General features: G+C 45.5%; 1 protein-coding gene across 2 annotated transcripts; it reads left to right on the top strand.

Moving 5' to 3' along the window:
* Positions 1-3773: 3773 nt before the first annotated feature.
* CHAMP1 (chromosome alignment maintaining phosphoprotein 1) lies at positions 3774-15460 on the top strand. Of its 2 annotated transcripts, none has more exons than XM_082050259.1 (2): positions 3774-3973; positions 11748-15460. In XM_082050259.1, the coding sequence occupies exon 2, from the start codon at positions 11809-11811 to the stop codon at positions 14674-14676; it is 2868 nt and encodes a 955-aa protein (XP_081906385.1). In that variant the 5' UTR covers positions 3774-3973; positions 11748-11808; the 3' UTR covers positions 14677-15460. The 2 variants fall into 2 exon arrangements, with proteins under 2 accessions (XP_081906385.1, XP_081906386.1); XM_082050260.1 differs by lacking the exon at positions 3774-3973 and adding an exon at positions 7704-7823.
* The last annotated feature ends 328 nt before the right edge of the window (positions 15461-15788 follow it).

Here is a 15788-nt window from a genome sequence, read left to right as displayed (position 1 = left end):
TTCAACATAGCTCAAAACAACTTATGCTAAGAACTAGAAAACACTCTTGAAATTCCTTGCAAAGACAGAATTTTGAGTCTGTGCCACGAGCCACTGGAGGGTAGGGTAATGTTTTGGGTTCACTTACTCTACTGTAACCATTCACCATTCGCCACGTTGAGCTTTTCTTATGACAAGTTTCTGCAAAGACAGAATATAATGGAGGAAAGGAATAATTAAAAAAAAAAAAAAAAGGAAATGAGTTGTGACAACTACAGTTCTGTGGAGATTCTTTTGAAATGTGTTTTTGTAGTTACACGTGTTGAAGGAATCAGTGAAAAACACCTACATCTTGTCCTAGGTTTTGTTAACTTTGAGAAGGACTTCGCCAGTATTAGCAGAAATACTACAAATTTACAAAACCTGAGTGGAAAAAAACTCAACACTCAGAACCTTCAGAGATGCTAAACATATTGTAATCTCCAGTAGGAGCTAACTGGCCTGATGTTCCTCCTACAGCTCAAGAAGCGTACGCATTTCTGTCATGCTGTTAAGTGCCATTGCTGATTTTTTTTCTGCAATGAACATCCAGCCAATTCTTCAAATTACTGTGTAAGCCTGGAGATCTGACCTTTGCTGATGAAATCTGCATCCAAGGTACACTGGGCAAAAATATTTAGCAGAAGACCAATTATTTATTCAGAAGTGCTAAACAAAGGTCTAATATGAGATAAAAAACAAAGGCACTAGAAATGGACATGGTCTGACAATATCTGATTGTTTCAGAACCACTGAGAACTGGACATAAGTTTAATTTTCTGGATAGTGTCTCTTGCTTTACCTGGTAATGTGGTATTGGGGTGAATAGGCTGGGGAAGTGCTATTTTTTTAAGAAATGTAGGTCTAACAATAACAGCATCAATGGCAAATCAAATCTATAACAGCACTGAAGTAAAATTCCTGCTGGGAGTCACTGGAGAGATATAAGGCTATCTAACAGGAGTTTTATTTGTGGCTGCTTGAACTGTTTATATTAAAATCTCAGTCAAAATAAATAATGCAGAGGTCTTGGAACAGGCAGAACTAGATAGAGCAACACAAATAATATAGAGGAAAAAATTGTGTTGGCCAGGCTTTGAAAGGGCCAAATATTGAGCTTAGTCCAGCTCTGCCTTAGTAACCTCATGATGAAGGAAAGAAAGTTTGACACAGAAGGACCTTTCCTTGCATTGTACTGACTGCTGCAGAAAACAGAAAGACTGAAGAAGAACCCAAGAACTGATCCAGGACAGCCCAGCACTGGTGTAAAGTAACATTTACCTGATGGCCTGAAAAGCATACGGTATTGACTTTCCTAGCTTAAACAAAATCTTTTGAAGTGTCACTGAAAATGGCTAATAGGGATTGATGGGAAATACCATTTACAGTTTAGGAAGAGATTTATTATTTAATATAATAGTTTAATATAACCCAGGAAGAGACCTCTTGGAAGATGCTGGGCCAGAAAAAGACCACAAAGACTTGCTGGTATTTTAAAAGAATGTCACACAATATATAATAATCTAATTAAGAAAAAAAGCTGCTGTAAACTGTAAATTAGTTTAACCTGATGTTACACTTTTAACCTAAAGAAGGGAAAGGACTCAGCTCCAAATCAATATGCCCTTATTTCAATGCCTGTATGAAGGTGTCTATCCAGATCAAGGTATGTAAGTTCTCCTTACAGTCAACAGAGCTCTGGGTTTGATGTATTCATCTCACCAGAAGCACCTACGCACAACTGAATTACTCTGGGGTTTCTACCTGGTCTCCAGTGACTATTCCAGGAGAAACATACATGTCTTCTGTGTCACACTCACTTGTCCTGTGCAGATGTCTCAGACACTCTGGGGCACTTCAAAGAGCACTCGCTGTTTATATTTAGGCAACTGAACGGAGCGCATCACCGATACAGTCAGTAAAGCCTAGAGCTATGTAGATCACCCTGGAGTAAATGCTTGCAGTCAGTTAGTTTAATAGCTATGTGGAGCTGCACTGACAATCACAGGTTAACAGAACAGAATCTTTTCAGCTAGGAGGGACCTACAACAATCACTTTGTCCAACTGTCCAACCATTTCAGGGCTGACCAAAAGTTAAACTGACAGGCTTGGGGCATCAACCACCTCTCTAGGAAGCTTGTTCCAGTGTTTGACTACTCAGTAATGTTTCATCATGTCCAGTCTATATGTGCTGTGACACAGCTCTGAACCATTCCCATGTAACCCGTCACCAGATCCCAGTGAGGAGAGCTCAGCACCTCCCTCTCTGCTTCCCCTCCTCAGGAAACCGTGGGGAGCAATGAGGTTGCTCCTTAGCTTCCTTTTCTCCAAGCTGCACAAAAAAGCACATGTAATCACCCAGATAAGGCATCTCAGGCTACAGCTGACCCTCACCCCAGGATGCTATTCATGTTAACAACTGTGGCAGTTACACCCTGAGATAGCACTTTCTGTGTTCTCTTGCCTCACCACATTGTTCCACACTCCCTAGCCCACATTCAGCGTGACAAAAACAACAAACTTCGGTGAGGGGCGCTCGGGGTGACACAGAATATTAGGGATTGGAAGGGACCTTGAAAGATCATCTAGTCCAATCCCCCCGCTAGAGCAGGAACACCCAGATGAGGTTACACAGGAATGCGTCCAGGCAGGTTTTGAATGTCTCCAGAGAAGGAGACTCCACAACCTCCCTGGGCAGCCTGTTCCAGTGCTCTGGCACCTTTGCTGTGAAGAAGTCACTTCTAATATTTAAGTGGAACCTCCTGTGTTCCAGTTTGCACCCATTACCCCTTTTCTTACCATTGACTGTAACCAAGAAGAGCCTGGCTCCATCCTCGTGACACTTACCCTTTACACATTTATAAACATTAATGAGGTCACCTCTCAGTCTCCCCTTCTCCAAGCTAAGGAGACCCAGCTCCCTCAGCCTTTCCTCATAAGGGAGATGCTCCACTCCATCATCTTCGTGGCTCTGTGCTGGACTCTCTCAAGCAGTTCCCTGTCCTTCTTGAACTGACTACATCGCTCAGACCGTGCAAACCTAAGGCAGCCCCTTCCCCAGCCGCCCTCAGGGGGAGAACCAGCAGCGCCCCAGCTCTCCGCGCCCCAAGCCGCCCAGCAGCACGCACCGCACAGCCGGGCGCTCACCCACCCCGCGAAGCGGGACCCGAGGCCGCCTGCTCGGAGCCACAGCCCACACGAGGCCCGGAGGCGGCCCGAGCGCGCTCCTGAGCTGGTGTTTCATTTTCCCCTGTGCGGAAACGGCCGGGCCTGCTCCTCCAGCCACTCGCTCCCTCCGCGGCGGAGCACTATCAAACCGCCGCCGGGCCGCAAGCCCACCCAGTCGCAAGCCCACCCTCTCGCTGCCGCAGGGCAACAGGAACCGGCTGGGCCGCAGCGAGCGGGCAGCGGCCTCCAACGGCCGCCCCGCCCCGACGGCCCTCCCGGCGCGAGCCCCTCCGGTGGAGCAGCGCCCCCTGCCGGTTGGGCGGGGGTCGGGGGGTGTGCGCTGAGGGAGCCGCGTAACGGACCCGCGTAACGGGCCCGGGTTTGTGGGGGCGGGGGGAGGTGAGCGCCGCGCGCCTCCGCCACAGCAGCGACACGTGACTCGCGCCGCGCGCTGCTCGTCCCCTCTCCCCCCCCCCCCCCGCGACGAGGTTCCCCGCGAACAGGCAGCGAGAGGGCGGGGCGGAGGCGGGGCTGCGCGCAGCGCCGGCGCTTCCGGTTGGGCGGCGGGCGGGCCCGGGGGAGCGGTGAAGCGGCCGCTATTCGGCAGCGCGTCCCCCCCCCGAGCCCCCTCCCCCTTTCCCCTTCCCCCACCTCCCCGCCCCTCGCACGGCCCGAGCCCGCCAGCGCTGCCGGCCCGGCCTGCTGCCGTCACCGCCGTTGGCGGGGGTGCGCCCGGCCCCTCCCCCCCGCCCGGCGCCCCGCCGCCGCCCTGGAGCTGCCTCAACGGTGAGTGCGGGCGGGGGGTTCCCTCCCGCCTCCGCCGCTCCCGCCGCCGGCGCACGCACACAGCGGCCGGTCGGGGCCCAGCCTGCTCTCCTCCCCCTGGGCACCGGGCCTGGGCCTTCCCCTTGTCCAGCCCCCGCCGCGGCGTCGCGCCCGGGGAGTGGGCGGCCGCTGGTGGGGGGAAGCGGGGGGGCGGGGGGGTCACACCGACGGGCGCCCGTTGCTGCCGGCGCGGGGAAACAAAACCGGCGGCGCGTAAGTGGCGGCGCCGCGGCTGAGGAGGGCGGGCGGGAGAGAGAGGGGAGGCGGCGGGGAGACCGCCCGGCGGTGCGGGAATGAATGGGCGGGCGGCGTGGCCCCGGGGGGGAACGGCCGCGGGGGGCGGGCAGGCGCGAAGCTGCTGCCCTGGGGGAGCCTGGTCACCAGGTATCGCCCTCCCTGAAAGTTGAAGCAGTGGCCGGCAGAGCCAGGAGCAGGTGGAGCACCCTGTGAGTTCTGCTTTCCTGGTAGCGAAATGCTGCGGGACGCCTCGGGAAAAGGGAGTTTTGCACGGGATGTGTCCCCGACGGGGCTGTCATATTCACTCGTGGCAGGAATTGCCCGTGAGATCCATGAGGCAGATGCAGACCAAAGGCTCGAAACAAGTCACTGGGTTGCATCTTTACATCACTAGCAATGGAGTAAGCGAGTCGGCTATTAGTGGCGTTTTAGAGTTGACTTCTTGAACTGAAGGAGGCTCCTCTGCGTTAACTGCACTTTCTGGGGCTCTGGGAGGGCTGAGGGAGTAGTTGCCTGTAGTAGCTGGTGCAGCTGTTAGGAGGATTTGGTGCTGAGTTGTGCAGCGTGGAGCTTCATTAGTTGCTAACAATTCAGCACTGTCAGAAGTAAGAGAGGTAACTGGGAGCTGGACTTGTACTGTTTATAAGTGAGGAATATAGAGACTTTAGGTTTTATTTTCCCTTCTGTAAGCTCCCCTTGAACCTCATTTGCTTTCAGGATGATGTGAATGGAATTCTTAGTCTGTTGTCACCAAGATTCACAACCTTTATTCACAGTTCCCGATTAGATTGTGTGCTCTAGTGGGTCCAGTGGCACTTTGTTAGCTCAGGTTCAGCACTGCAGAAATAAGGTTTCCAGGGCCATTTTTTGGAAGCTATCTATGCACTATTGTGAATGTAGAGTTAGAAAGCCCTATCAGAAGTATGTGGCATTAGTTTTTCCTACCCTGACTCTGTCATAGATAAAATTGATATGACTTTGCAGTTTATAGTATTGTTATAGATCTTGTATTAAGAACTAATGTTGCTGTGTAAACTTGTCATTCTCTTAGCAAAGGTGCAAATCTTGCAAGATAGCAGTTCTGTCCCGTTCGTGTTTCTTAAGTCATCGTATGTGCATCAAGTATTGTCAGTTTGCAACTTTGCTCTGACTTGAACCTTTCCTGGAGATATGGGACTGCATGATACAACTGATTCCTGCCAGAACCTGGTGTCTCACATGTTCTCACAGTGTATCTCAGCTTCAGTGGCTGTTCAGGTCAGGGTGTTTGTGCCTTTTTTAGGTGTGTAATTTTAAAGACATGGTTCGGTGATTGTTGCTGGGGCAGCTTAGCCCAAATAGGTGGGCTGATAGCTGGGAGTTTGGTTGTGAGGACACAGTCGGATTCTTGTGGATGCTGCTGGGTTAGCAGGAGCTTAGTGCTGCCTGTCTTGTTCGCGGTGCATTGGAAGCAGCCCTGTTACCTGCTGTTTGCGGTGTGGAGTGTCTGCTCCGCCACACTGTGGGGATGTTTGTGCGCAGCTTCCTCTGGGAGCTAAACTTCTGTTTCTTTTGTCAGTCACAACACAGGGATGTAGCTTCAAGAGAAGCATCATATTGCCACCAGACTGCCACTTACTTTTTGGCACTGCAAGAACATGTCATTTTTCCTGTTGCTTAAGACAGCAGTAGTCTGCATCTGCTCCTGCTAGTAGAGGCAATGATGCAGCTGTATCCAGTTTACTTGTGCTGGGAACAAACTTTACCATCGAACCTCTTCATTGATAGAGGATATGGCTGAACTGTTTGCCTGCAAGAGAATTCCAAGGCTGGTGAAAATGAACAGCTGTGCTGTGAGTGATATAGGGAATCCAGTGTGGTTACAGGGAATCTGAGAAAATGGAGGACTTTCTTTCTGAGGGCTTTCCCACCTGTGCTGGCATCATTGATGTGTGTTGCAAGTCCTCATTATCTGCTTGTGTCTCACCAAGCTTGATTCCTTATCGAGAGGCAGAGATACATAGATCCTCCTGCCAATGAGACCCAGGACAGTCTGATTTTGAAGAATGATATGACAGACTACCTGTTGCTATGTTCTGAAATTCTGTGTGTCATATTAAAAGCAACCTGTATTTTCTGTGCTCACAAGCAGTCTAGATCTTTAGCTTTGAGCCCTTTGTTGCTTCCCTGTGGCACTGCCTCGTGACTGTCATACTTTATCCTCTGGAGAGAGAAAGTGCAGAAATATATTAAATCTTGCAACACTTAATGTAGAATTTTGGGTTATTTTTAATAAACACATTCTACGTTAGTAGATAGGTAGCTGTGGAATTTGAATGGGGTTGAGAAGTGGAGACATGTTGTTAGCTGCCAGAGTCAGTGTTGTGCCATCACCTGGCTGATTCTTTCTTAAACACAGGATCTCCTACACATTTCTTTTCTGCCACTGGGAGGTTTTTGAGAGGCTGTAGGAAGCATGGCTTAATCTTCAGTGGGAACCTCAGGGATGATGGGATGTTCAGTCCAGGAACTGGCTCTGAAGTGGCCGTACACATGGCTTGGGAGGATATCAGGGGTCTGTCTGCTCTGTGCATTAGCTTAGCCCACTTCTGTTGCTCAGTCTAACATGAGCTCAGCAGAGGTTGCTGATGCTGTTTTCACTGCACTTTGTGGTTACCCTACAGTGTACATAGTCAACTAGAGAATTTGCCATTATCTCATTGCCTCTGACTTCTTGGGTACATTTTCTTTCTACCAGATCATGTCTTTGGCCTCTCAGATGCTGAAAACTAAGGAAGAAAAGTAGTGATAGTTCTTCTTTTCTCAGATAGATACAGGTCCGCGTTAACTAATTCTTCTCTTCTGCTGTTTTTCTGTTCTTCCTGTGGTAGGGGAGATTATGGCCAGAACTGCAGGGTAGGGGACAGGAACTAGTGTAAGGATCTTCAGCATCTTTGTGGAGAGAGGGGAGAGCTAGTGGTAGGAACCTCTCTGTGTAGGTTCTAGACATGCATGAAAGAAGAGGTGGCTGTTGGAGCAGCAGTAGAGGCCAGTGATCCCACTGCTGAGGTCTCTGGGTCTCTTCAAGCAGTTTTTAACCTGAGTGGTGGCCATTGTCACTTCAGGTCAGCAAAAACCTTTAGTCAAGCTGGGAGCTGAGTTGGTGCTGATGCTGTTTACTGTTCTTGATACCTGTGGATATAGTGAGCTCGTAGACAGAAACACTGTTCAGATTCAGTGAAAATCTTCATGTCTCATGAAAAGTTTGGTGGAATTGTGGCTGCCTTAAGCTGAAGTTTAATATTGCAAACTCTAGAATCTTGGTACTGCATCTTGAAGTGGAGACAGGATGCAAACACAGGACAAGTATAAATACTGGCCTTCGGGCTTCTGTTTCAATTGTAATGTGTTCTAATTATACATAATTAGTTCTGTTTGGCTGTATCTATATTTGTTTTCTCAGTGTTACAGCCATGAAAAGTGAGAAAAGTAGGAGGGAATAGTGGCTAAGGAATGCGGTTTACTTCATGGTCCTAAATGTGGCATGCAGCACGGCCTCAGCGACAGCCACAGTGGTGTGGCGCATCCTGTAACGGTGAGTTTGAGTAGGGGCAATGCTGAAGTGTCCTTGTTACAGCGTTCAATGCTGCAGAGCAGTTATCTGTACTTGGATGGATGGCAGCTTGTTTGTCTCTCCTTGGAGTTTTCAAGTAGGCTTGAGAGATAGTCTAGTGGCCATCTCTCTTCTGCTGTCTTTCATGGGGGACCTGTCTCTCATGACAACTTGATCCTCATTCTGAAATTTATACTTTTCAAGGGGCTCCAGATGACTAGAATGACATTTGTATTTGGTAATCGCTCAAGTTCTCTGCAGTTCATGTGGGGCACCCTGCCACATTGATGGGACCAGTTATTTTCTGTACCATTTTTATGGGTTTGAGTTGGAGCAGTGCAGAGCTATGTCCCTTTGATGTCTGTAATAAGGCATTTATGCACAGGGAGTCTGGTCCATCTTTTTCAGTGTTGCCAAAAAGCTGCCGCTGAGCACAGATCCCATCACAGTTCGTTCAGGTCCAAAGCCACAGCGACCTGGTGACTAAACACATGGTTTCTAGCCTGGCTGGCTCTGCTGGCATGGGACTGTGTAGAAAACAGTGACATACTCTTCCTCAAACTTCACCCAACTAGGCAAGGCAGGATCCAGCACAAAACAAGTTCTGACACAGGAACTGATGGCAAAGAGACATGTGAAGCAGGCAGTTGTCTGTGTGATAAACCTGAGTACAGCGGAGGGCGGTAATCAAAACTATGTAGAGACAGTGGCATTTGAGCTGAAAGAGAGAAAGGATCAGGAGGGATTGAGAGGAAAATCTTATAGACTAGCTATTCACATATGTGCTAAGTGAACCAGCAACATTTCAGAGTTTACTCTTCAGAATTTAAACTGACAGCATGAGATAGTAGTGGCTTAGTGCTGTTCAAGTTTGTTACTGGTCTCACAGTAACTGTTCTAAAACTAGATTTATTATTCTATGGAGTCATTGACTAAGGTGCTGTAATACCAAGGAGTTATCTTGTTCAGTAGTATGCCTCAATTAAGTAAAGAATTCAACAGAAAAGGCAGGTTTCTTCAGTGACTGCCAGCTACAGTGTGTTAAAGTTGCAAAATTAAAAATGGTGAGTGATGGCAGTGTGAGAGAAAGTACCAGCAACTCTTTAATATTATTTCCTATGCCAAAGGCTTGAATATCAGCCTTTGGATGTCTGGAGATGAAAGTGAGGAGTTGCCTGTAACTTTTCCAGTTCCAGAATAACCTTATCAAAAACGCTTAGCAGAAACTTGGACAATTTGTGGAAGGAAGCCAGGGACCTTTTCTCACTGTTACATTTGGAAAGAAAATGGAAATTTCTATCGTAAAGTAAGATAGGACTGAATGGGAGGTGGGGTGAAGTAGAGAGGAGTGAATAATGGAAGACTCCAGAAAGAGAAACAGGTGATATGAAAAGGGAAATTATGAAGAGGGTAGAAGAGATTGTCTAGTAAACTTTGTTGTAAGCTGCAATAAATTCAGTTTGGAAAAGCCTTTTTAGGTTTTCTAGGTAAAAGAAAATTAACAATTCAGGATTACCACCAATTTTGGAAATGACAAATTCCCTTTCAGTTCTGAAAATGTGATTAGTGTGGTATGTCTTTATTGTCCTAATTATTTTCTGCTGTGATTTCTAAAAAACCCATAATCTTTAGCTCATATGATCAGTTCAGAATTTTTTGCTTTCAAATTGAAATCTTCCTTTCCTTCCATTGCCCCAAGGCCCCTAGCCAAAAAACAAACCCGAATTCATAGACTTGTAAGTCTTTTGGAGTGTTAAAACATGACTGACTTGTTTTTCTTTAATTGACAAGTTGTTTGTTATTGCAGAGATACAGACCAATGAGTACTACTATTATTTTTCTGATCTGTTTTGATCTTTTACAGGAATATAAAGTTTGTTTTAAGATTTTGGGAAGTGTTCTGTGGTCAACACTGAATGTTGTGTGAACCACATTTTGGTCCGTCTTTTGTATGGCTGGGAAACTACAACTTATACCCCAAATAGTTTTCCGATTGAGTATTTGCACAGCAGTGCAGTTCTCATGTGTAGCATGTGTAGCTGGCCTGCGGTTGGATGCTGTTCATTCGCCTCATAGAGGTAAAACAGGATCTGTCTTAAAGTTCTGTCTCTGGTCCTGCTGTGCTTCCCAACTGGAAATCTACCTACTCCTTAGGTTACTTAATGTGAAATCTGGGTGCATAGTGCATGCTGAGTTGTTCCATGAGTAACTGAGCTGGTGAACCTTTATTTCTTAGGGATTTGTGCCCTCTGCTCCTCAGCCAGTCATCCTTTAGCAGCACGGCTAATATACTTTCATTCTGTCCCTGCTTCAAGCTCAAAACAGTGCACTGCTCTGTATTTCTAATTCCTTCTTTTTCCCTAATTACAAGCTGAATCAGACATTGCTTGTTCTTTAGGTAATAAGACTATTTGCATACTGACCATTCATGTACTGATTACAGGCTAAACAGATCTCATAACTGTTAAGTGAAATATTCAGCTTTAGCCTCAGTGGAGACATTTCTTTCATTTTCTACGCAGTTCCTGATTTTCATTAAACTTGTAGAATTTTGAAATGAATTTGAATTGCTTTGTCCAATTTGGTTGGCATTGACTATAGGGCAATGTGTTTGTGTAGGCCTCATTTCCATAAGAAACCAGGCTAAAAATGCTTTAGGAATAAATTAAGAAAACTTGGTTTGGATGCATATTTTATAGATTAGTTGTGAGTCTATGTTTAGATGGGAAGACTAATGTTAAAATGACACAAAAACTTTGTATGCTGTGAAACAGTGTGTCTTGCAAGACCCCCAAAATTAGGTTGATAGCTTAGCATGATAGTCATGTAACATCTGTTTAATTCGAACCTAAAAGAAAAAAGCCTGTGCATTTCAAATAAATGTCCAAATGTTCCTTTTCACCATAGAGATACTTCCCACATTTATGTGAAAATGACTTTCAGAATGTGGTTAGACTTGGCTTTCTGCTTATTGTAGTAGGTAATCCGGGTAAATTCTGTTAGAAATAGTGGAATCTGGCCAAATCATTAAAAATTATTTGCATTTCAGATGCTGCGTTTCTTTTTTGTGTGTGTTTTTTTAAGGTCTTGCAAAAACAATAATTTTGAGAGATTTCTATCTTTCCCTTTGGGGTGAGGCAAACAATGTTTTGAATACAGAGGGCTGTCAACTACACCAACTGGAAAAAAGAAGTCAGTGCAGTTGTTTTTAAACAGTATTTTGTTGTTATTAGAGTAGAGGATGAAATAATGGAATGGGAAAAATTCTTTTAGTAATGGGTAAAGTCTTTATGAGCAGTAGCTTTTGTTTTTCGTGTGATTAGTGAAAAGAAAACACTGTTTAACAGATGAAAACGGAGCCTAGGCTGTAGGCTGCTGTTTTTTTCCTGAATTTTTTTTTTGTCTTGGTCAAAACCACCTAATTTGTTTTGAAATTTTATGCTGAAGATGCACTTTTGAAATGGCTTTATCTCAGTGGCACTGTTTCAAAGTATAATACTTTTTGTCTTCAGTTTACATGTGTAACGTAAATAAAACCACTTCAAATCTGGGAAGAAAAGACAACTGAGAAAGCAAGTCGCATTTATAAAATGAAGTATTAACTTAGCTCTTCATCACCTGGGTTCTTTTTTATAACTTGCTTGCAGATTTTTTTTTTTACACAGCTTAGGCAGGCCTATTGTTAAATATAAGCTTTGTTTTTCAAGTTCTACTGATGTAAAATGATTTGCAGAAGTTGGAGAGATCCATGCTTTGATTTCTTTATCAAGTAGTTAGTACCTATGCAGATTATATGCTTTCTAAAATTGAGGGGAAAAAAAGCACGTGTGGTTATTTGGAAATAACAAAGAGTTGAAATTAACATTGACAACTGTACAGATTTTTTTTTTTTTTCCTTTATTGCAGGAACTGAAGCTTCCTCTTCCAAAGGTGCAGTGCTGTGAAAACTGTTACAGACTGTAGAAAAATGGACATGTTGCAGATACTACGTAAAACCACAGATCGCTTAGAGTGTGATCACTGCAGCTTCAGAGGAACGGACTATGAGAACATACAAATTCATATGGGTACCATACACCCAGAGTATTGTGATGAAATGGATGCTGCTGGTTTGGGTAAACTTATATTTTATCAAAAAAGTGCAAAACTGTTTCACTGCCACAAGTGTTTCTTTACCAGCAAGATGTATTGCAACGTGTATTATCACATCACAGCGCAACATGCAGCACCTGAGAAGTGGAATGGGGAGCGGAAAGAACAGGTAGAAGGAGATTCAGATTCCTCCAAAAAAAGTGTCACATCAGAGCCACAGAAACCTGCCCTTTCCCCAGAGTCGTGTAAAACTGCCCTTTCTCCTGAACTCCCCAAATCAGAACCTCTTGTTTCCTCCAAGCTTCAGAAATCGTCAGTGTCCCCAGAGCCCCAGAAGTTGTCTCAGGCAGCTTCCTCAGAGCCGGAGAAGTCAGCCCAGGCCATGTCCCCAGATCCAGAAAAGTCAGCCCAGGCCACGTCTCCAGATCCAGAGAAGTTAGCTTCAGCCGTATCCTCAGACTCAGAGAAGACTTCTCCTGCTGAGTCCCCTGACCCACAGAAGCCGTCTCTTTCTGTGTCCCCTGACCCACAGAAACCGTCTCCTGCTGTGTCCCCTGACCTGCAGAAGCCAGGCCCGGCTGTGTCCCCAGAGCCCTGTCGGCATTCCCCAGCTGTGTCCCCTGAGCCCCGTCGCCATTCCCCGGCAATGTCTCCAGAGCCCCGTCGCCATTCCCCCGCTGTATCACCGGATCCCCGCCGCCACTCTCCCGCTGTCTCTCCGGAGGCCCGCAGATACTCCCCAGCTGTGTCACCAGAACCAAAGAAACCTACCCCAGCAGGATCCCCTGAACCACGAAGGTATGCCCCAGCTGGCTCTCCTGAGCCCCGGAGACATCCTTCTCAAATGCGTAGGCCTGCTTCTGCTTCTTCTCCTGAAAGCCGGAGGCCAGCTCCTGCAGTTTCGCCAGAGTCATGGAGACCTGGTCCGACTGTTTCCCCTGAGCCCTGGAGATCCACACCTCACGAGGTGCAGAAGTCTTCCACGGTTTCTCCCTGGGCTCCAAAGCCTGCCGTGTCGGTGTCCGTAGAATCCCGGAGGTCTGCCCCTGAGTCCCGAAGGTCTGGCCCTGTTGGGTCACCAGAACCTAGGAGGCTTGTTTCTGACTCGTGGAAATCTACGTCCTTTTCTGAATCCCAGAAGTCTACTCTTGTTTCTTCTGAGCCCTGGAAACCCATCTCATCTGTTTACCCTGAAGGCTGGAAACCGGTTCTGTCCCCTGACACGTGGAAGCATTCTCCCCCTGTTTCTCCTGAACTTCGAAAGTCTAGTCACACTGTTTCCTCTGACTCTTGGAAGCCTTCTTTCTTTCCTGAGGTCCGTAAGCCTGGTGCTTCGGTATCTCCTGAATCTTGGAAACTTTCTGAGTCCCGGAAATCTATGTATTTTTCTGAAATCCAGAAATCCACCTCCGCTGCTTCATCTGAGGTTCAGAAACGGGCTCATTTCCCTGAACCTCGGAAAAGAGCGCTGTTCCCAGAGTCTCGTAAATCTAATCCTGCTGTTTCTACTGATGTCCAGAAACGTGGTGTCTTTTCTGAGCCTCAGAATCAGGTGTCTACTTCTGCTGTTTCTATTGAAGGCCAAAAGCATGTCCTCTGTGCAGAAGCCCAGAAGTCAGCTCGTGTTTCTCCTGAAGCCCAGAAGCATGGCCTGTTTTCTGAAGCCCAGAAACTTGCTCCCATTTCCCCTGAAGTTCAGGAGCACACTTCCTTTCCAGAGTCTCAGAAATCTGCTTCTCCTGAAATTCAGAAACATGGCCTCTTTACTGAGTCCCAGAAACCTGCTCCTTCTGTTTCTCCTGAGACCCCCAAACAAGCTCTTTTTACTGACTCCCAAAAATCTGTTTCCCCTGATGTTCACAAGCATGCTGTATTTTCTGAGATGCAGAAGCCTGCTGCTGCTTTATCCTCTGATGTCCAGAGACATGCTGAAACTACTGTACCTTCTGAAATCCAGAAGAACATCCTGTTTTCTGAGCCTCACAAGTCTGCTCCAGGTTTTTCCTCGGAGCCCCAGACACCCAGTGAGTCTGGTGAGAGTGACTTTCTTTCTCACAGTTTAGATGATCAGAAACCACTGGATGATTTATTCTCACATGATGAACAATCAATATTAGCCAAAGAATCACCGGAAGACTTGTTATATTCATGCCCGAAAAAGAAGCCCAAGAAGGAAAACCAGGAGAACTCAGATTCTGAGCTAAATAGCAGTGAGTGTGGAAAAACAGAGATGGACTCGATGGAGATAAAGGAGCAAGAATCCAACAGTGACCAAGAGCAGTATGATTTGGAGTCATCTGATTACGGCAAAGAGGGCAAAATAGATGCAGCTGCTCCCATGCAGCCACCATGTGTGCTGCAGTTCACCGAAGAGAAAGAGGCTTTCATCTCTGAGGAAGAAATAGCAAAATACATGAAACGTGGCAAGGGAAAGTATTATTGCAAAATTTGTTGCTGTCGTGCAATGAAAAAAGGTGCTGTCTTGCACCATTTAGTTAACAAACATAATGTTCAAAGCCCCTACAAGTGTAAAATATGTGGCAAAGCCTTTCTCTTGGAGTCTCTTCTTAAAAACCATGTTGCTGCTCATGGTCAAAGTTTGTTGAAGTGTCCACGTTGTAATTTTGAATCAAATTTTCCCCGAGGCTTTAAGAAACATTTAACCCATTGCCAAAGCCGTCATAGTGATGATACACCTAAAAAACACTTGGACAGCCTTGAACCACTTGAAGAACAAATTTAATCTTTTTTCCTTGTACTAGAAAAGCTGGATTTACAGAAGTGTTCAAAAGTGATGCTGTATGTTAACCAAGTAGTTTAGCTGATCTGACAAGTCAGAAGATGCATGGTTTATTGTACTATGTTTAACTTGTCTTATAGCTGTGTTACAGAAATTATTTACTTTCGGGAGTAATTTTAAATACGTGTTCATGTCTTTGTATTACCCATTAGTAGAGTCATATTTTATTTTTCAGATGTACTATGTTTTTGAAACCAAAATGGATACAAATTAGTTTTGTAAAGATTTGTAAAACATATGGGCAATTAAGGACTGGACTGACAAGCAATCCATATATTCCTGTGAAGACTGAACCTGTTTTTTCACATTTGTTAAATGTCGTATTTTTCAAAATGTTTTTATCAAATTCTCGAAATCAAAATTCTCACCAAATGGAACATGAATGAGCCAGGCAGGAGAAACCACCAATCTTTCTGGAGTAATTCTGCCCTGAGGTTGTAATTGAGTGTATAGTCATTGTTGGAAATTGATTGCACTCAATTCTCTAACTTACTTGTCTCAGACTTAGAAGCATCAAGGTACTTATTTTGTGATTTCGTATTTGGGCCATGTTTTAAGCATGTACTAATATACATTAAATTGATGGATTAATGTTGGACTATGTATAGCTCAACACTTTCTCTTGATGATTCAGATGTTTGTAACTTCAGAAAACCCCTAAATTTCTTGTATTTGGTGAAATGCTTTGTTTTAATGTTTTAACAATAAAAAGAAAGCCAACCTGGCATTGGCCATTTTTCTGTATTTTTTCCACATCAAGAACAAAACCTTTCATGTTCAACATGCTGTCTTTTAAGGGTCTTTTGCAACGGGAGATGCAAAATTATCCTGGAGTTCTGAATACTTCAACTTTCCAGTCGTCAGCCTGTGAAAGCAAGGTTAGTCTAGGTTTCCTGCCTACTTCAGAAGAACGCATCAGATGTAAATGAGGGAAAAGATGGAAACAAGGAACTTGTGCACTGTTATTTAGCATGCTTGCTTTTGTGCTATTTGTATATTAACTGTTCAAAGCCTGTAAGTACTTTATAATTCAACAGGGTATAGATTTTATGTAG

Source organism: Streptopelia decaocto, assembly GCF_964273445.1.
Source record: "Streptopelia decaocto genome assembly, chromosome: 1".
NCBI lineage: Eukaryota > Metazoa > Chordata > Aves > Columbiformes > Columbidae > Streptopelia > Streptopelia decaocto.
This window is presented reverse-complemented; position numbering and strand designations above follow the sequence as displayed.